Raw genomic sequence first — 23,092 nt, forward strand, 5'->3', positions numbered from 1 at the left:
TGGAGCAAGACGCAGCAGCAGAAGAGGACTCAGCCGAGGAGGTAATGGAAGAGGATGGAGTAGGAGGAGTAGAGGAGGTGGCAGCAGGCCTGCCTGCAAGTCGTGGCGGTGTCACCAACTCCTCTGCAGAGCCACGCATTCCATGCTTGGCAGCCGTCAGCAGGTTTACCCAATGCGCAGTGTAGGTGATATACCTGCCCTGACCATGCTTTGCAGACCAGGTATCAGTGGTCAGATGGACCCTTGCCCCAACACTGTGTGCCAGACATGCCATTACTTCCTTTTGCACAATCGAGTACAGGTTGGGGATTGCCTTTTGTGCAAAGAAATTTCGGCCGGGTACCTTCCACTGCGGTGTCCCAATAGCTAAAAAAAATTGGAACGCCTCAGACTCCACCAGCTTGTATGGTAAAAGCTGGCGGGCTAAGAGTTCAGACAAGCCAGCTGTCAGATGCCGGGCAAGGGGGTAACTTTGTGACATTGACTTCTTACGCTCAAACATGTCCTTGACAGACACCGGACTGGGCAGATGAGCAGGAACTGCTCAAGGCTAGAGACGGAGTGGCGGATGGTTGAGAGGGGGCAAGGAGGACAGCAGTGGTTGACGTGGCTGAAGATGCTGGACCAGGATGGCGGCTTTGAGTTTGTGTGCTGCTTGTACTCATGTGTTGATCCCATAGGTGTTTGTGATGTGCGATCATGTGCCTTCGCAAAGCAGTTGTACCTATGTGGGTGTTGGACTTCCCACGACTCAGTTTCTTTTGGCACAGGTTGCAAATGGCATCGCTGTTGTCAGAGGCAGACACACAAAAAAAATGCCACACTGCTGAGCTCTGCAATGACGGCATTCTGGTGGTGGCAACAGCATGCGTTGATTGGCGTGCTGTCTGGCTGACTGTGTCACTAGCTCCTTGCGACGACCTCCCCCTGCTTCCAACTCGTCTCCTCCTCCTCTCTGTCTCCCCATCTGAACTTTCCCCCGTTCTTCTTCTCTTCTAGCGGGCACCCACGTGACATCCACGGACGCATTGTCATCATCAACCGCTTCACTTGTATCTGACAACTCAGCAAAGGAAGCAGCAGCGGGTACAACATCATCATCATCAAACCGTACGTCCATGTGTTTAATGCTGCCTGCCTGAGACATATCCCTGTTATCTACATCCTCTGGCAATAATGGTTGCGCATCACTCATTTCTTCCAACTGATGTGTAAATAACTCCTCTGACAGATCAAGTGAAGCGGCTGTGGTGCTAGTGTTGATGGTGGTGGCAGGCGGGCGAGTGGTAACTTGAGAGGTGCCCGAAGCTAAGCTGGAGGAGGATGGTGCGTCAAGGTTCCGAGCGGAAGCTGTAGAAGATTGGGTGTCCTGTGTTAGCCATTCAACTATGTCCTCAGAACTTTTCGAGTTCAGGTTACGTGGCCTCTAAACACTGGGCATTATTCTAGGGCCAAAGGGAATCACAGCACCACGACCACGACGGCCCCTGCGGGGTGGCCTGCCTCTTCCTGTCATTTTTTTTTCGATTAGTGGTACTATGTGTGCAAGCTACTGTGACAACAGATATGAGTGGCACTGTGCACTGGCAGAAGTTGGTAGAGTAGACGCTGTAGGCCTGACACACACGCTTGCAGACGACTAACTGCTATTCAATCTATTACAGTCAAAAATTTTTTTTTTTTTTTTTTTTAATGTACTCTACTGTTACACCATATATGAGTTGCACTGGTGTGACGCTGTGCCCTGACAGGCCCTGAAACGCACACGTGTGAAGGAAACTGACTGCTATTATTTCACAGTCAAATTTCTAGTTTTTTTTTTTTATGTACACTACTGTTATACCAGATATGAGTTGCACTGGTGTGACACTGTGCCCTGGCAGGCCCTGAAACGCACACGTGTGAAGGAAACTGACTGCTATTATTTCACAGTCAAATTTCTAGTTTTTTTTAAAATGTACACTACTGTTACACCAGATATGAGGTGCACTGGTGTGACACTGTGCCCTGGCAGGCCCTGAAACGCACACGTGTGAAGGAAACTGACTGCTATTATTTCACAGTCAAATTTCAAGGGTTTTTTTAAATGTACACTACTGTTACACCAGATATGAGTTGCACTGGTGTGACACTGTGCCCTGGCAGGCCCTGAAACGCACATGTGTGAAGGAAACTGACTGCTATTATTTCACAGTCAAATTTCTATTTTTTGTTTTTAATATACACTACTGTTACACCAGATATGAGTTGCACTGTTGTGACACTGTGCCCTGGCAGGCCCTGAAACGCACACGTGTGAAGGAAACTGACTGCTATTATATTACAGTCAAAAAAGTTGGTTGTTTTTTTTAAATGCAAGCTATTGTGACACCAGATATGAGTGGTGGCACTGGGCAAGTGGGCACAGTATACGCTGTGAGCCTGACACACACGCTGGCAGGCAGGCAACTGCAATTAGATTACACAGGGGAAAAAAAAGCAGACTGATGTTCTAGCCCTAAAAAGGGCTTTTTGGGGTACTGTCCTTACAGCAGAGATCAGATGAGTCCTTCAGGACTGTAGTGGACACTGAATACACTAGCCTAGCTATCGATTTCCCTATTAAATCAGCAGCATCTACACTGTCCCTCCTCTCACTAAGAATGCAGCTTCCGAATGAATCTAAAATGGATGCTGTCCAGGAGGTGGGAGGGTCTGGGAGGGAGGGTCTGCTGCTGATTGGCTGGAATGTGTCTGCTGACTGTGAGGTACAGGGTCAAAGTTTACTCAATGATGATGAATAGGGGGTGGACCGAACATCGCATATGTTCGCCTGCCGTGGCGAATGCGAACAAGCTATGTTCGCCAGGAACTATTTGCCAGCGAACTATTCGGGACATCTCTAGTTCTGTGTCCTTCCATTATTATTGATTTCAGAAGAATCTGGAAATTTTCCTTGCAGAAATTAAAAATTAATATTAATTGGTATTGAGATGGAGAATATAACAATAGAACTGTCTTCTATTAAAGGGAAGCTATTGGCTAAAAATTATTCCCCATCTTGCCGGCTGCCTGATTTTTACAAATGGCTTCTGTTCTAAGCCACTCTTAGTTTACTCTTTGTACCATAACACTTTACAATAATGCAAAACTGCAATGGTGTTTAACCCCTTAAGGACACATGACATGTGTGACATTTCATGATTCCCTTTTATTCCAGAAGTTTGGTCCTTAAGGGGTTAAAGTTACCATTTAATCACATGTCTCTTGGCAGCAACCCGCTTAGTATCTCGTAAACTGTCAGGGTTAAAGTGACACTATATTCACCAGAACAACTACAGCTTATTATATTTGTTCTGGTGAGTATAAGCATTCCCTTCAGGCTTTTTTCAATAAACACAGGATCTTCAGAGAAAAGGCAGTGTTTACATTACAGCCTATGGATACCTCCACTGCCCACTCTTTAGATGACTACTAGAGGTGCTTTCTGGGGCATCCTCTGCATGGAGACATTAAAGTTTCTTCATAAAGATGTGTGTGATATTTGGAGATGCTGACTGGCCAGGACTGTGTTTGGCTTGTGCTGACTCTGCCCCTGATCTGCCTCCTTGACACTCTTAGCCAATCAAATGCTTTCCTATGGAAAATCATTGTGATTGGCCCAGATCAACACTTTTGATGTTGTCAGCGAAGCAGGCAGACCAGGGGCAGAGCCAGCAGCTGCAGTCTTGAACAAAAGTATGATTTGACTATATTTAGGGGGACAAGGTAGGGCCAGGGGGACAAGATGGTGGTTTTAACACTATAGTGTCAGAAATACATGTTTGTGTTGGTGAAAACCTGTTGTGTTTCTTTAATTATTTATGTTTAAATTTAAAGTTTTCGGCCAAAACAGCCAGAGTGAAAACATTGCTGACTTTTTGTGTTGCATAAAACTGTAAATTCACTTTGAATATCCAATAATTCACACGTCAGTGAATAACCCAGTTGTTCTGATAAAAAGGGGAGGTAGAAGGGACGAGATGGGACCTGACCACCATACTGGACAGACACATGATTTTATTGCTTCTCTGGAGAAACAAATACTACTCATGAAATCGCCATTTAATTACTATTTTTATATCTATTTCTGTCTGCCTGTTTGTGTTTGTGTGGCTGTCTGCCTATGTGTGTGTGACGGCCTGCCTCTGTGTGTGTGTGTGGCTGTCTGCCTGTGTGCGTATGTGTGTGGCTGCCTGTGTGTGTGTAGCTGTCTGCCTGTAATTGTGTGTGAGTGTGTTTATCTACCTGTAAGTGTGTATGTTTGTTACTGCCTGTACCTGTATGTTTCTGCCTGATCATGTGTATGTGACTATCTGCCTGCGACTATGTGCATGTGGTGGATTTGACAGTGTATATGTATAACTGTGTGCATCTGACTGTGGGACTGTGTGCGCATAAATCTGCAAAAATATACACCTGCATTCACACACAGGCCTAAATGAATGTTTTTATCTGAACTAAATAACCATCACACACAGGCAATATCATACAAATATCACATACAACCAATACACGCATATCACACACTGCTAATACACCCATTACAAATATCACACACAGTCAACACATAGCATACATATCGCACACAGTCATCACACTTATTACATACACAGACAACAACACAAACATTACATCATACATCATACATGGATGTGTAAGTGTGTGTGTGTGTGTGTGTGTATGTATGTATGTCAGTATGTATGTGTATTTATATATGTGTCAGTAAAAGTAGAGATGAAATGATGAAGGTAGGGGGAAAATGAATGGAAAGTGAGATGGGAAGGTAAAGGAAGATGGGGAAAATAAATAAGTATGGGGAAAATAGATATAATAAAGTAGGGAGTGGGGTGTATATAAAAGGACTGTAACATTCCTACCCAGTTTAGGTATTGAGAGACTGTCCTCTAGTTACGACTTGCTAGTCCTCCATTCTAAGTTCTTAACCAGTCTGATGAAGCTTAATGCCAAAATCTATATTTTGCTCATGCATATATCGGGATGCTCTCCTGTGGTTAACACATATGTTGTCTGCTACAGCAATCAGTGCAGAACAATGCTTGTTTGCTTTCTAGGAGTGTTTTAGGAGCACTGTTCTCTTTTCCAATTGTTCTTATACAAAAAAAAAAACCTTGTTCCAGTTGATAATTTTTATAGCTATACTGAATTTCTATGTCATTGATATCTCTGTTCATATTATCACTACATGCTGTCTATGAGCTAAAACCGAGCAAGATATAAATAATACATTTAAAAAAATCTGTGGAGGTAGATACTTTCTTAACACATGTTGCAATTGTTTGAGTTCTTTTTAAGAGTCCAGCTGGACTTTATTTTGGCTTCAACCTGTTACGACCAACATCAGGTAAACTTAGCACCTCTTTCCAGATTTAAATTGAAATGATCATATGTCAGGCTTTTATGGGATCCTGTCAAGTATACATACCTCCATTGGGAGGTTTGAGATGGGGAAAGGTAGGTGGGCACTGAGGAGGTATTGTCAATAATGAGACTTGTGTCACTGGATCAGCCCCTAGTTGATCACTGGTGATGCCCATAATGGGTGGTTTATTTTCCAAGAAGTATCAGGCCCACCCACTAAAGTGGCCTGTCGGGCCGGGGCCTTTTAAAGAGCGCTGCTAAATCTCTCTCTGCAATCTTCTAATGCCTGTGCTAACGTGATCGTGCTGTGCTGTCTGAGGACAGGGAGCAGTCTCCCTGGAAAAAACTTATTAAAAAAGGAAGGCTAAAATAAGCAAGCAGTGAGTTTAATATAGAGTTGGAGGGGGCGTGGTCTGAACCTAGCCAAGAGTGGGCGCAGGATTGCGGAGCTCTGACACTTTAGCACAGGGGTTCTCAACCCAGTCCTCAGGACCCCCTACCAGTCCAGGATTTGGGGATTACCTGGGTGTGTCTAAGGTGTTTCGAAAAAGGGAAAAAAAACACCTTAGACGCTAAGGTGTTTTTTTTTTTTCTTTTTCTAAACACCTTAGACACATCCAGGTAATCCCTAAACCCTGGACTGGTAGGGGGTCCTTGAGGACAAGGTTGAGAACCCCTGCTTTAGCAGCATTTACCCCGGCAATACCTATCCAGCGATGACAATCTGACCCCGGCACAATATGTGGAAACTGAAGAAGAAACTTAAAACCCAAAAGGGGGATAGAAACAGTAGTATCGGAGACATGTTCCCGACACGGCCTAAAACTAAGATGGCGGGGGCGGGGCCCGACTGCCAAGCCAATCGGACACATCTTAAATGAGCTCTGAGGGCATTGGAGCTAACCGGAGAATTAAGCTACCTAACTCGTGACCCGCTATGACTAGCAGAGATCCGGTACTCCTGCGGGCTCCAGACTAGCCACCACTGAAGTCCGAACCTGGCGGTCCTCACCTGCAGCAGAACTGCGGCTTACCTGAAGTGGCATGGGGGAGGCGGCCGATCCCTCTGCCACTAAATCTTCCGGAACCGCAGTGCCTGCCTGGGGCTACTCTCTCTCCACCCACCCCAGCTTCAGACGCTACATGGATCAGAAGGTCAGATTGACCTGGGACAGGAGAGGTGTAAGCCTCAAAGCACCATGCGGGACTATACTCTCCCTCTGCAGGGGATAGGCTGACCACACCATGAAAGCACTGTCTCTAACACACATGGGACCCACGCACATTCCTCTGAACACATGTTTCCCTGTTTAACTTTTGGCAGTTATGTTTTCTTATTAATATCCCATTTATTGAGACAGCTGATATAAGTATCATGTTTACAGTAATGGGGGCCTTAGTGGCTCTAATTTCCTAGTGTCTAATGAGCATTTTAGCCTGCACACTTGCCAGTCTGTTTCAAGCATGTTTACTAATGGTTCTCAATCACAATTCCTCAAAGGGCAGAATATTTTGTCAAGCATATCTACATACACCTTATGAACATAATACATATCCTGCTCCACAAAACATTACATATATATATATATATATATATATATATATATATATATATAAAAAATGTGCAGAAGGGCGGAGCCTGGACGTGCATCACACGAGCTCCTGCTGCTAATGCCAAATACTCGATGATATCCTGGGCTGGCAACCTGGTACCCTCGACCAAAGGTGATTTCCAAGCTGGGGGCACCAAACCCAATCGGTGGATACCTAAATCGACGCCCTGAGGCAATGGGAACCGCAACGGCAGGTTGAGGCCTACTGGACTCAGACCGGGGGAGAGACGGCCGCTCTCCTCCAGCTGAACAAAGCTAAGTCTAGCACGACTCCACCCCCACCCCCACCCCTTTGGACCAGCGGGGGTTATCCCGGTCCCCCCCTGGAGTGCAGGTAGCAACATCTGCAGCCCGCTAAACTGACCGCACAAACACTCATATCCCCACAATGACGCACGAAGCCAGCACAATAACACATGGCACAGCTACCACAGAGGGAACACCCAGCAACGCCTATACCTACACAATGCGGCGGCTGGATCAAATTTTCCAAGCCTTTTGGCTTAAACTACAAGCCCGTCTGCAAGCCACAGGTACTCACAGCTCAGTGCCGCGGAAGGGAAGCGAGAACACGACACCCTAACGTGGTGAAGCCTTCGCAGAGCACCGCTCTTAAAACGACGCTCCCAAGACCTCACAACCGCTCACCCAGGTGGAGAGCCACACGAGGCAAGTCCTCCAAGCATCGCCCACGCAGGCAGAGAACCGGGCACCGACTGACAAGACTCACTACTACCTCTGCCACCCCTGAAAGGGGGAAAGACTTGGTCCCTCACAGAATCCAAGTCTATGGCTCAAAGATACCGGCCTCCCTGCAAACCTGGGGCCAAGGAGACAACACGCATCACAGTGCTACCAATCCCAGCGACCCAGCTACCTTGCCTCCTATCGGAATCGGTTAAGCTAACTTAAAGGACTGGCACCGGGCTGGACTTTCCCACCTAACGATCTGAGCAGCTGCTCTTGACCTTAACCGCCATTCACCGTATCTTGAGTTTTATGTTCTTTTATAAATTGACTTTAATTTCTGTTGCCCCTCCATATGCGGTCTCATGATGCTGCAATGTAATTTGCTATTAACACTGCGACCAGGGGTACACTTACACTGACGCGATAGCATGCCTAATGTCATTCACACTTGGATACACCAATGTGCATAGCTAGATGTCTTGTATACTATAATTGTTTTCCGTGTTTCATAGCGTGTTCCTAATTTTAAGCAATAAGCCTCTACTACACACATGCAGTTATCTTGCAATTTGTACTTTACTTAGGGATATTGTTTTAGCCAAAATAGCAAAGCTTACTTACTTTAACCTTTATGTCTAGACATAAACCAATGCTTACTGCATCTAAAGTGCAGAAACCCTCTAGCCAATGAAGTTTAGCATGCGATATTGTTTAGGCCTATAAATAATATATACACGACAGATTCTAAGTGTGATGATTTAGACCAGACGTCATTATACAACATGCGTGACCCTCTCTGAAGCATAGATAAGCGTAACCAAAACTGATCTTAAGCAACTGAACTAAACGGATTTATAATTTACAATTGCATTGAACACTCAAATGTATACGCTACTCGAGCACCTAAACTATTGCAATTCTGTTATTTCTGACAAAAAAATTGCCTGACAATCAATTACCACAACCTGTAATGCAACTGCTCACTAATGTACTTGATGTCGCTGTTGTGGCGCACCAAGGCGTATTGTTACTTTTGTGCACATCAAAAATAAAGAATTTAAAAAAAAAAAATGCGCATGTTCACTCAAATACCCTGAGCTTGTTATGTAGCCGGAGGATTGCCGTTGGGGTACCTCAGGCTTATATTTAAACTTCATATGCACTGAAAAAATAAAAAAAAATTAAAAACTAAGATGGCGGCGGTACCAGAGCCTCATGATTCTTCCTCCTCCGAGGAATTAATGGCTGCTCCAGATGCCATTACAGAGGCACTATAACCTGACTTACCCATGCTGAGTGGGGACCTGAAGGTCCCAGCAACCAGAGGAGATATAGTGAACCTCCTGCGCAACATCAGATCCTACTTCTGCGCGGACCTAGCGGTGCTGCAAGAAGAGGTAACGGGCGCCACGGACCGGGTGAAAATCGTGGAGGAGGATGTCTCTTTCCTCACACAACGCCAAATGGGCACAGCGGAGGAGATTAAAGACCTCCGGGCCCCCCACTAGAAGGTACTAACCAGGCTGGACGCCATGGATGATGCATGTCGACGCAACAACCTCAAGATTAGAGGAGTTGCAGAATCCATAACAGACGGCGAACTGCATCACTTCATCCGCCAACTTCTCACGGATATCCTACCTTGCCGGATGCTCAAAACTAAGCTGGTGGAGAGCTCATACCGCGTTCTTAAATCCAACAGGGCGCGTTAGCAGAAGCCTCCTGAGACGTCCTACTTCGATTTTTGACATTCCAGGATAAGATGGCAGTGGTGGAGGCACTCAAGGTCAAAAGCCCATATAGGTTTCATGAAATGCAGCTCACATTCTTAGCAGACTTTTGCAGAGCCACACAAGATTGTCGACACTCGATGCACAAGGTCACACAGTCCCTCCCAACCCCCCGACCCCTGCACCCTCCTGGTCAACAAGGACAGGACGGTACACCGACTCACATCGCCAGAGGACTCTGATCACTAGGGGTTATTGGGCACCGTTGGCAATCCCGCTACTTCCCACACCACAACAATCAGGGCCACCTCACAGATAACGTGACCGAACACCGGCGCCCACTCGGCTGCCAGCTCCTGGAATGCCTCCCGAATAGTTCCATTTGTGCCTTGCCCAGAAAAAGACAATGGATGAACGAACCAGAAGTACACAGGGTCGTTACCCAGCCCCAGAGAAGTAGTGGATGGAGTTGGAAACATCTCACCGACCAGACAAACCTTTTCTTTTTCATATTTCCTTTCCTTTCCACTGTTATGATTTTCTATATTAGTTAATAACTTCCTAAGTCTCGGCCGGATTAGAAGCGCAAAATTATTCAAACCCCTCCTCCTCCCCCTTGGCGCCTACGGGTTATTGGGCACCATTGGCAATCCCGCTACTCCCCACACCACAACAATCAGGGCCACCTCACAGATTAGGCCTGCCCACTTGAAACCAGAAAACCTGCATACCACTGAGATTACTGGCAACAAGGGCCAACGTCATCAGGCCCACTCTAAGCCGAGACACGGCACTGATTAGCAGCCACTACCCGGCTCTTAAGTTTTCAATTGTCCTGCACACCACTCTTATGCAATGCTTCAGGTTTTATTTTATGTCACGGCTTAATATCACTGCAAATTGTACTTTTTGACATATTGGTGCAAGACAAAAATAAAGAATTGAAAAAATATATATAGAGAGAGAGAGAGATTTGGAGAATTTTTCCAAATCAGCTTTTTTTTCCCTACAGTTTTGTTGGGCTTTTTAGTATATAACCCCCTGTGAATCCTGTTGCCTAGGAGTGGTAATATTCAGGATGCATCAAAACATGGGAACCGTAGATGGCTTGAAGGTGACTTTGAAAATCACCCATGGCCTTCTCTATATCAGTCTGTTTAGATTGGAAAAAAGTGATTTGTGGGAACTACCCAAAAGAATGTTTAAGATTCTATAGGGCCCTTGGTAAGTTACCATCCCCTCCTTCACTCTTTATATAGGAAAGGTGAATGGGACCACATGGTTTGGTGGAACCTGTCTAACCAGATGCCACCAAACCATGTGGTCCTATGCCTTATGGTCAATTCTGCTGTGTGGCTGTCAAACCAGTCTTAGAAGAACAGAATATCTCTATATAACAAATGCTGCCTTACTTTTTGTCTTGCCATAAAGAACTATATTATCCACTGGAATGGAGGTGTACTGCAGATTCTGCCCGGGAATGTGTTAATTGCAATGATGTACCAATTATTATTATTATTATTATTTTACAATTTTTTAAACTCTAAGTGTGCTTCAGCTTTCACCTCCCATCTATTTAGCAGGAAAAAAGAGATCCTCTTATTAGAGATGCATCTTCCATTAATGAGATTTTAGCTAGCAGCCCACCTAACATAAATACACCTGTCACATTTAGCTAGATTCAGCTGTTCCAATCTATCCTCTGTTCTAATTAGGAATTCAGAAGCAGCACCATTAAATTTGAGTGGCGTTCTAAATATATATCAGGACAATCAATTTATAGATCTCTGAATTAAATAGAGGAAGGCAGGACATTTCTGATCATACCCTTTTATAACAACCATACCATTTTTAATACGTTAAAAATACTTATGTATTAATCATCAGAGTATTTTACCAGAATCCACTGAGAATTCTCTCTGAGATTTCTCTCATTTTCAACTATATCCTAGAAATATATGTTAGTATTACTTGCTTCGATGGTGCTAATTTTATCAATCTTGAAAGGCTAAGTTGATTTTGTTTGCCTGTAGATTTTCAATGAGTACTGTAGTTGGTGCAATAACCAACAGAACTAGCTATCTCGCCAGTATAGAAATATCATTTTTCTGTAAGGTTTATCTTTAGTTTGTATTTTTTTTAATCTAAATAATATTGATATACAATCTCATTTTTGCTTATGCACGATGGGGTCCACCACTGGTCCTCCCCTGACCCATTTTCTTCCCACCCCCTCTTCTTTTTTTCCTCATCTCCCCATAGTTGTGTGTGTTTTTTTTAATTCCATTTTAAAGACCTAACACTGAGACATCCCCTGCCCTCCTGCTGAGTTTGATCAATGTATTTGAGTGGTCATATAATTATCTTTAAATTGTACTGCATTCTACTTCTCATGTTACATGTGTCTGTTACATAGCAGTTGCATAGTAATCTAGGTTGAAAAAAAAGACTAGAGTCTATCAAGTTTAACCTTGAAACCAATTATTGCATGCTGTTGATCCAAAAGAAGGTTACAAAAACCAATTGTAGCCATTTCTAATTATGCCACAAAAAGGGAAAATTCCTTTGTGACTCCATAATGGCAATCAGATTTCTCCTTGGATCAACAATCTGTTCGCATACATATTAATTATATCCTTTATTGTAGAAAAAGTTAATTTATCTATAGTGTCCGATAACACAATCTTTTTAGGCAGCGAATTCCCCATCTTTATTGTTCTTACTGTAAAAAAACTTTTCCTATGCTGTAAGTGAAAACGCCTTTCTTCCAGTCTCAATGGGTGTCCTCTTATCTGTTGTATATTCTTGCTAATGAACAGGTTTAGTCATATTTGAAAACTATTGCAAAAGATATTCACATGGCTTACACTTTTTGTTTTCTGATTCTCACCTTTTTGGTTTTCTGACTGATCATACATATGTTCTCATTTATAGCTCAAGAAGGCAAGGATGCAGGACAACCATACTACAATACTCAGGAGATTCCAACCACGGGAAGACCCAGCCCCTTTGTGGCAGCTGCCTCGTTTTCAGAAGGTAAATCTACAAACAAAATTGATCTCCTAAACTTATATGAATGATCTTTGGCAAATTACTTAAATTTAAGTATGTATCACTGGGATTACATGGAAGTCTTAGGCCCCAAACCTAACTCTAAACTCTCCTAATATTACCCCAAACATAAGCTACCTAACGTTAAATGGCTACCCCTCTAACCATAAACTTACCTCATCATCATTTAAAATTAACTTTTTATGGGATTTAAAAAAAATATATATATACTCTACAAAATGACGTAAATACTGGACTGGTGATGTCTGTTCTAAAGGGACATTCCAGCACCATAACTACTTTTGCTACTTGCACAGGTTACAGTGCTCTATTGTCCCTTCCCTGCCGCACTGTGCACTGCAGTAAGAAATTGTCTTATTTGTGGTGGGGGGACATGAATGAAGTTGTAAGTCAAACTAACAGGGCTATTTACTAAAGTGAGACTTCAAAGAGAATTTCCAACGATATACTTTTTATCTCAAATATTATGTTGACCAACAGTTCGTAGATTGGCCTTTATCCAACTTGCAGCAAAAGGAGCAAATAAATCTTCTTCCATTTTCGCTATTGAGGGAAAGCGAGAGTTTCTCTCGAGCGTAGTCTGGTTATGGTAGCTCTGCACATTAAGGTATATCTGGCAGCCGTTTTTCGCAGTGATAAAGCATGGCGTAGTTTCATGCACTTTTCCCACCTTGACATGTTTTGTTAACATATGTCAGTAATCATTTATAAGCCCACAAGACTCCGCCCCTGCTGCGCGTATGTCTCTCCGAACAGAGCCCCGACCAGCGGGGAACAGATTGGCAAAAGGTATGGAAGGTGTCAGTTCAAGATAAACATTGGCCTATTTCAATCCATCCTCGAATCACTGAAAGGAGCACTCAGTCTGACTGCTGGGAGGTGTCGGGGAGGGAGGCAGAGAAGAGCTGAGCAATGTATGGCTAGGAGCAACGACATCAGAAAAAGAACGAGTGTGTTAAGCAGAAGAGGACAGGTCAGGGAGAGCTGTGTGTGACTTATAAGAAGAAGAATGCAGGCGGTATGTCCAACAATAGGTGTGGAAGGAGACATGCCAAGCAATTCTATAGAACAGCAAGGCGAGCGCAGGTTAAAGGTGGCTGTCTCAGTTTTTGGTTTGTTTTATGAAAAATAACTCTGTAAAAACAATGGTGCGTGATCGAGAACCTAAGGGCAAATGCAATAAATATTTACGGAATATGTAAAGGTTTAAAACACCTTTTGTCAACAGTGAACATATTTATAGTACTACCCGGGTCTGTCCTAAGGCATCATGGTAATGAAAATGATCTACGACTTGGCGTATTCCTAAGTCCATCCCTGCTGTTTCCTGCAATTTACCAGGTTCACTCGGTTTATGTGATATATATGTTTTAGGTTAGATTGATCTATCCAGCTGGGTTTCTGCTGTCTCAGGCCTCAGAGTGAAGCTGCAGATTATCGCAGATTCAACTCTATGAACTAGCACTTAAACTAAGATTTCTGTAGTGGCGTCTCACTTTACACAAAGAAACTTTGTTTTTTATTTGCTGCTTAAAACACTAAATTGCGTCTCCTTTATTCATCATGACTTTTTGAAAACAAACTGGAAAAGGTACAGTAGACAGGGGGTTGAGAAGGGATGAGGTGAAATGTTAATGCATAGTAGAAATGAAATCCTCGTTTGAACACAATGGACAGCTTAAAATCAGTTATTAAGCGAACGCCATGTGGTCAGGAATACAAAGTAATTTTAACACTATAGGGTCAGGAATACAGCTATTTAGGTCCGTCCACCCCCCCATCTGGCCCCCTTAAAATCTCACCTTTATTCCAGCGCTGCGCAGGGCTAAAACAGGAAGCACCTCTAGTGGCCATCTGAGTGACAGCCACAGGAGGTGTGTCTAGGCAGTAATGTAAACACTGCCTTTTCTTAGAATGGACATGCTATACTTACATTAAGCTGTAGTCGTTCTGATGACAATATTGTTCCATTCATTTTATGCTGTATTGTGCAGCGCCCTATATTTAACTATTAATACTATTAACAAATACTTAATTACCTCCCCAACTAAATTAGAATTTAAACCTCCCAACAGTCTTGGATTCAGCAGGACAGTCCTGATTTGAGATGCCTGTTCCACGGTCATTTTTATTCCAATTACAGGTTTAATCACTACAATGAGAATTCAAAGTCAATTTCAAATGTAAAGTCAAAATAGCTAAATTGGTCAAATTATCTAAGTAAGTTTGCTGCCAGTTTGGCTAATCTGGTATTAAATTTAAAATTCCCTTTAAATTTCCACTTTTGTAAATAACCCTGTTAGAGTGCCTATACAGCATTAAACACACTTAAGGTATGAAGAGGTTATGGCATAGGATTTCTGCTATCGCCTGCCAACTGACAGTCCTGCGCATGCACTTGGGCTCAATGATGATTGCATACGAAAAGAAAGAAAAAACTTTGTATTTTAAAACTTTCTTTTAAAACTTTCATTTTATAATCTTTTTGAAATTATATCAAGATATATATATATTTATTCTAGCTGAAGGAAGTAGTCCGTAGTATTGCGTAATCAGCAGCTCTCTGAATACTACAACTCCCATGATGCTCATCAATCATCCTAAAGTAAAGGACAAGTTGTGTCTGGGATGATTGCCAATGTAATGAATTAATCTAAATCTGTCACTGTTCAGAATTTCAGTTACATCCACGAAATTTTAATTTTAGCATTTCCCCTTTAAGATTTGACTAGTCTGGTAATGTACAACCCCCCACGGCACCTGTCTGTTGAATGGAGTGCAACAGAGCAGAGTGAACGCTTACATCTAACACATACAGGATATACTTGTGTCTTTCCTAGATGTATCAGAATGAATACAATCTCTGCATGTGCCCCTGACAGTTTATATACAGCTCTGACAACGGAAAGAGGCAGTAAGTTAATAACAAGGCTGTAAACACAAGTCAATCTCACCGCGTTTCATTTCACGTGCTCGAGACATCCCTAGAAGTATAAACAGAGTCTTTACAACTGTTGAACATGTGGGGTTTATTCATTAAACAGTGAATTGTTAAAGGGACACTATAGGCACCCAGAATTGGTCTGAGTTCACTGTCCCTGTTCCCTTAACCTTGGACTTGTAATTATTGCAGTTGTCTACCAGGGTTGTTAGGCGACTTTTGGTCGCCTAACTGACACTGAACGTCCTCACGCTCTGTATGAGAACATCCAGCATCAGCTAAAGCCCCATAAGAAAGCGTTGATACAATGCTTTCCAATGGGGTTGTCCTAATGCGATCGAGGCACTCCCCGACGTCGGGGGAGGAGCGAACGCTGTAAGTGGCAGAAGGGTTTTTTAAGCCTTCTATCGCTGCGGGGAGGAAGGGGAGGCCCGCAGGCGAGAGGAGCACTATAGGCTAGGAATACAATTTTGTATTGTATTCCTAGCATATAGTTTCCCTTTAAGAAAAGAAAACCTGAAAATTGCTCAATTTAGGCAAGAATTGTTGGCTTTCCATTTTCCCCCAACTTTCCTGTGTTTCTGATATATATTATTGTAACATGTCTGCAAAATGTCCCAGATCCAGGAAAACAGTCCTAATTTGAGACCAGCATCACATAATCCCATTTTGTTTTCTTGCTGTCCAACATCAGGAGACACTAGTGAAAGCCCCCGTAATACACAGGAAATATGTATTTTTGAGTGTCTGCAGCTGCCCAAAGTTATTACAATTGTCTTGTAGAATTTTCAGAGGACCCTGCACACACACTTTTTCAGGGAGTACTCCCACAAGTTTTGACTTGACAAAGGTTCAGTGGAGCCGAAACATTGTCTAAATATTTGTACTCAACAATAAAGTCTACTTGCTGAAGGAAACTACTGGATTAAAACAGTCAAACTTTAAATATTCTCCAGCTATGCTTTAATTTTTTTTTTTAAAGACATCTATGCTTTAATTTTGTTTACATTCCCAACACTATATATTTGCTCTTTATAAAGAGCATCACATTCCAACTATACAGTATGCTAACCGTTTTGCTAGCAAATGTATAGATTGGGAGAAAAACCTATTTGAAAATAGGTAAATCTCCTACCTGTCAATCAATTCTTCGACAGACTAAATGCTGAAGAATTACCGTATATACTCGAGTATAAGCCGAGTTTTTCAGAAATTTTTTTGTGCTGAAAAACCCCAACTCTGCTTATACTCGAGTCAGTGTCTGTATTATGGCAATTTACATTGCCATAATACAGACAGGGGGCTGTGGGGGCTGCAGAGCGGTTACTTACCTCTCCTGCAGTGTCAGGATCGGGACAGGGATCCAACACGCAGAGTACAAACAGTAGAAAGGTACGTATACCGGGCCTTAGAATGGCCGGACTAACGTACAGAGAATAATAGAGAATGGTCAGAGACAAGCCGAGGTCGAGGGAACGAGAAGACAGGTAAGCGAGAGACAAGCCGGGTCAGAGGGATAACAGAGATAAGGAGAATAGTACAACAAGCCGGGTCAGAACCAAAGAGAATACTAGAATACAAGAGCACTGAGTGACTAGACAAGCTAGAACCACGACAGGGCAATGAGCTGAAGAGAGAAGCAAGCTTAAATACCCTGACTCCGGAGAGTAAACACGCCTCCGACGAGTCCTGATTTGATATCGGACAATTGAGTGACAGGTCACTCGGGAATGGCGTCATGACGTCACGTATCGAGCGTCATGTTAGAAAAGGAAGTGGATCCCTCGCGGCCAGCGGTTAAGTGACTGGATGGACCGCGAGGAACGGAGGAAACGGCTCGTCTAGACGGATAAACGACTAAGTCTCTACCTCTCTCAGAGGTAGAGACCTCAGGTACCCTGACAGTACCCCCCCTCTCAGATACGCCCACCGGGCGGAAGGAACCGGGACGAGATGGAAAGCGGGAGTGAAACGCCCTGCGGAGGCGAGGGGCATGAACATCCTCCTGAGGTACCCAACTCCTCTCCTCAGGACCATATCCCTTCCAGTTAACTAGATATTGTAGCTTCCCCCGGGAGACTCGGGAATCGATAATGGATTTAACCTCGTACTCCTCCTGACCCTCCACCTGAACAGAACGAGGTGAGGAAACCGTAGAGGAAAATCTGTTGCAAATTAGCGGTTTCAGCAAAGACACATGAAAGGAGTTGGGAATGCGTAAGGCAGATGGCAGAGCTAGGCGATACGCAACCGGGTTGATACGAGTCAGAACCCTGTAAGGACCTATGTAACGAGGAGCAAACTTCATAGAGGGAACTTTTAAACGAATGTTCTTAGTACTCAGCCATACTCTATCCCCAGGAACAAAAACTGGAGCCGCTCTTCTGTGCTTATCAGCGTGTTTTTTGAACAACATAGAATTATGCAGGAGAATTTGACGAGTCTGATCCCACAATTTCTTCAGATTGGCGACATGATCATCAACCGACGGTACTCCTTGGGAAGAAGAGACCGAAGGAAAAATGGAAGGATGAAAGCCATAGTTCATGAAGAAGGGGCTAGAACGAGTAGAATCACAAACGAGATTATTGTGTGCGAACTCCGCCCAAGGAATCAAACCGACCCAATCGTCCTGGTGTTCGGAAACAAAGCAGCGCAGATATTGTTCAATCTTTTGATTGGTACGTTCAGCAGCCCCGTTAGACTGGGGGTGATAGGCAGAGGAAAAGTTCAATTTGATGCCTAATTGAGAACAGAAGGATCTCCAGAATCGTGAGACAAATTGAGAACCTCTATCAGAAACAATTTCAGAAGGTATCCCATGTAAGCGAAAAACCTCTCTCGCGAAAATCTCCGCCAATTCAGGAGAAGTCGGGAGTTTAGGTAACGGCACAAAATGAGCCATCTTAGTAAATCTATCAACCACCGTGAGAATAACAGTCTGTCTCTTGGAAGCAGGTAAATCCACAATAAAGTCCATGGCCAAACAGGACCATGGTTTCTCTGGAATGTCCAAGGGGTGTAATAGACCACATGGCGATGTATGAGGCTGTTTAGTCTTGGTACAAATCTCACAAGCTCCGATGAACTCCTTAATATCCTTTCGTAAGGAAGGCCACCAGAAATCCTTGGAGATCAGGGAATATGTCTTGCGAATGCCAGGATGACCAGCCACCTTACTTTCGTGGAAACACTGTAAGAGCTCCAGTTGGAGTTCAGGAGGAACAAAGTTTCTTCCCTCAGGAGTCTGTCCAGGTGCCAGATGTTGTGACTTCATGATCTGGGCAAGCAACGGAGAATGGATTTTGAGACTTGTGTTAGCAATAATATTGCATTTAGGTACAATAGAGGACAGAACCGGTTCAGATGAAGCAGAAGGTTCATATTGGCGAGATAGGGCATCGGCTTTAGAATTCTTCGAACCAGGCCTATAAGTGAGAACGTAATTGAAATGGGTGAGGAATAACGACCAACGAGCTTGCCTGGAAGACAATCGCTTGGCCTATCCAATATAGGACAAGTTCTTGTGGTCCGTTAAAATAGTAACAGGATGTAATGTCCCTTCCAATAAATGTCTCCATTCTTTTAAAGCCTTGATAACAGCTAGTAGTTCTCTGTCACCAATGTCATATCTGCTCTCAGCACCAGATAATTTTTTAGAAAAAAATCCACATGGATGTAACGGTTTATCCACACCTAACCTTTGGGATAGGATAGCACCTATGCCAGTCTCTGAGGCGTCTACCTCAAGTAGGAAAGGAAGAGTGGTATTAGGGTGAACTAAAATTGGAGCGGAAGCAAAGAGCTCTTTGAGAGTTTTGAAAGCAAGGAGAGCTTCCGTAGACCAATTCTTAGTATCAGCCCCCTGTTTGGTCATATTGGTGATAGGCGCAATAATAGAAGAATATCCCTTAATAAAGCGCCTATAATAATTGGAGAATCCAATAAATCTCTGAACGGCCTTGAGACCCTTTGGTAAAGGCCAATCTAGAATAGACTGGAGTTTATCCGGGTCCATCTTAAATCCTTCCCCAGAGATCACATAACCAAGGAAGTTTACTTGGGATTGATCGAAACTACATTTCTCCAATTTGCAGTACAGGCCATGTTGAAGAAGTTTGTGCAAAACCCTTCTGACTTGTTCGTGGTGAGTCTCAATCTCTCTAGAATGTATGAGTATATCATCCAGGTATACAATAACACACTCATGCTGAAATTCCCTAAGAACCTCATTTATCAGATCCTGGAATACAGCCGGTGCATTACATAACCCAAAAGGCATTACAGTATATTCATAGTGACCATATCGAGTATTGAACGCCGTCATCCACTCGTGTCCCTGCTGGACTCTCACCAAGTTATATGCCCCTCTGAGATCTAACTTGGTGAAAATGTTAGAACCCTTTAAACGATCAAAGAGTTCGGTAATCAAAGGAATGGGATAAGCATTCCTAATGGTTATCTTGTTCAAACCTCGATAATCAATACAAGGTCTAAGTGTACCATCCTTCTTTTTAACAAAAAAAAATCCAGCCCCGGGAAGGGGAGGAGGATCTCCTAATGAATCCCTTGTCTAAATTCTCGTGAATATATTCCTCTAGAACTGAATTCTCTTTAGTAGATAACGGGTATACATGTCCCCTGGGAGGCATAGTACCAGGGAGTAGGTTAATCTTGCAATCAAAGGACCTGTGTGGAGGTAAGGTATCGGCTCTCTTTTTATCAAATACTGCCTTCAGATCCAGGTACTGAGGCGGTATTTGTGTCTCTGTAGGATTGGAGGAGTTAGCCGACGTGTTAGCTAGGCAAAGAGGCGAGACCCTCCGCAAACATTTCTCTTGACAATTCTGACCCCATGAAACTATCTCCCCTAACTCCCAATCAATGATAGGGTTATGTCTCTTTAACCAGGAGTACCCCAGGACTATGGGAATAGAAGGAGAGGAAATAATCAATAGGGATAGGTCTTCCTCGTGCAAGATACCAACATTTAAATTAACAGGTATGGTCTCACGGAAAATAACAGGCTCAAGTAAAGGTCTACCATCTATGGCCTCAACGGCCAGGGGTGTCTCCCTTAACTGGGATGGGATAGCATGCTTGGTAACAAAAACTTGGTCGATAAAGCTCTCAGCAGCTCCAGAATCGATCAAAGCCATGGTTTTTACTACTCCCTTCTCCCAAGTCAAAGAAACGGGTAACAGAAGCCTGTGATCTTTATAATTGTGAACAGAGGACAAAATAGATACACCCAAGGCCTGTCCTCTAGAGGTGCGAGCGTTTCCCGAACGATTGGGACAATTTAGGCGTAAGTGACCTCTGACTCCACAGTACATACATAAACCCTCCCTTCTCCTGTACTGTCTCTCTTCCTCTGTGAGGTGAGTATTACCTATCTGCATAGGCTCTGGGAAACGTAAGGTTTCGATCTCAGAATTTTGAAATGCCGGAGCTAGTTTAAATGAGGGTCTATGAGTCCTATCTCGAGTGTTCTGCCTCTCTCTTAAGCGTTCATCAATGCGAGAGATAAAAGAAATTAAATCCTCCAAATTATCAGGGAGCTCTCTAGTAGCGACCTCGTCAAGGATTACATCTGATAACCCATTCAAAAATACATCTATATAAGCCTGTTCGTTCCACTTAACTTCTGCCGCCAAGGACCTGAACTCTAGTGCATAATCCACAAGTGTTCGATGTTCCTGTCTAAGGCGCAACAGTAATCTAGCTGCATTGACCTTTCTACCAGGGGGGTCAAAAGTTCTTTTAAAGGCAGCTACAAAGGCATTATAATTATAGACTAACGGGTTATCATTCTCCCATAAAGGATTAGCCCATCTCAGAGCCTTCTCAATGAGTAACGTAACAATAAATCCAACCTTCGCTCTATCTGTAGGATAGGAGCGGGGTTGTAATTCGAAATGGATGCTGATCTGGTTCAAAAAGCCACGACACTTCTCAGGAGAACCGCCATAACGTACTGGTGGAGTAATACGAGAAGAAGCACCTACAGTGGCTACCTCTAGACCTGAACTTACAGGAGAAATCGAAGGAGTACGTGTCTCCTCTGGTGGGTTACTAGCATGAGACAATAGCGCCTGTAGTGCTAGGGCCATCTGATCCATCCTGTGTTCCATGGCATCAAACCTGGGGTCGGGAGAACCAAGCTGACTGTTTGTACCTGCAGGATCCATTGGCCCTGTCGTAATGTCAGGATCGGGACAGGGATCCAACACGCAGAGTACAAACAGTAGAAAGGTACGTATACCGGGCCTTAGAATGGCCGGACTAACGTACAGAGAATAATAGAGAATGGTCAGAGACAAGCCGAGGTCGAGGGAACGAGAAGACAGGTAAGCGAGAGACAAGCCGGGTCAGAGGGATAACAGAGATAAGGAGAATAGTACAACAAGCCGGGTCAGAACCAAAGAGAATACTAGAATACAAGAGCACTGAGTGACTAGACAAGCTAGAACCACGACAGGGCAATGAGCTGAAGAGAGAAGCAAGCTTAAATACCCTGACTCCGGAGAGTAAACACGCCTCCGACGAGTCCTGATTTGATATCGGACAATTGAGTGACAGGTCACTCGGGAATGGCGTCATGACGTCACGTATCGAGCGTCATGTTAGAAAAGGAAGTGGATCCCTCGCGGCCAGCGGTTAAGTGACTGGATGGACCGCGAGGAACGGAGGAAACGGCTCGTCTAGACGGATAAACGACTAAGTCTCTACCTCTCTCAGAGGTAGAGACCTCAGGTACCCTGACATGCAGCTCCTGTCAGCTCCCTCCTCCTCCGCGGCGGTCCGTTCAGCACCTCGGTTAGCTCCCAGTGTGGCTCTCGCGAGACTTAGTGTGAGCTGACAGAGAAGCTGCACTGACCGGTGCGGAGGAGAAGGGAGCTGACAGGAGCTGCAAGAGAGGTAAGTAACAGCTCTGCCAGCCCACTCCCCCCCCACTGAACTGCCAATGCCACTGGACCACCAGGGAAGGAGAGCCCCCATCCCTGCCATGTATCAAGCAGGGAGGGGGGACGAAAAAAAATAAAATAAAATAAAAAATAATAATTACCGGTAAATTAAAAAAAAAATTATAAAAAATAATAATAATAAAAAATTATTAAAATAATTTTTACAATTTTTTATAAAATTGCCCACCCCCCACCAAGGCTCAGCTACACACACACACACACACACACACACACACACTGCACTCATACACACACACTGCATTCATACACACACGTTGCCTAATACATCCATACATCCATCCATACTGCCTATTACATATAATCAACGATGTGCACACAGTCCAATACATAAATCCACACACACTTCCCAATACATACACACGTACTGCCTAATACAAATATCCATACACACATACAGCTGTCTGCAGATTCTGTAACCTGCTCCTTCCATTCAACACCTTGGAGAGAGGGACACAGATCTTTGATGAGCATTTTTATTTTCTACTTTTTGTAAGTGTTTCAATTAAAGCGTGTTTTTTATGCCGTTAAGATTTCACACTATGTCCAGTTATCTTTCTTCTGCATGTACCCTTGAGGAATTTCTTTTTTTTTTTTTTTTTTTTTAATATATTTTTATTAGAGAATTTTTTCTTTACATATACAACAATATACTGGTCT

The 23,092-nt window shown here is 43.6% G+C and overlaps 1 protein-coding gene across 1 annotated transcript in view; it reads left to right on the forward strand.

Annotated features, from left to right (window-relative positions):
• Nucleotides 1–23,092, forward strand: part of CFAP77 (cilia and flagella associated protein 77) — a 198,171-nt gene that overhangs the window by 148,468 nt on the left and 26,611 nt on the right. Inside the window, exon 5 of the mRNA XM_063432487.1 lies at nucleotides 12,368–12,469. Coding sequence (XP_063288557.1) covers nucleotides 12,368–12,469 — 102 coding nt within the window. The remainder of the gene's footprint in view (nucleotides 1–12,367; nucleotides 12,470–23,092) is intronic.

Source organism: Pelobates fuscus, chromosome 9 (assembly GCF_036172605.1).
Source record: "Pelobates fuscus isolate aPelFus1 chromosome 9, aPelFus1.pri, whole genome shotgun sequence".
Lineage (NCBI taxonomy): Eukaryota > Metazoa > Chordata > Amphibia > Anura > Pelobatidae > Pelobates > Pelobates fuscus.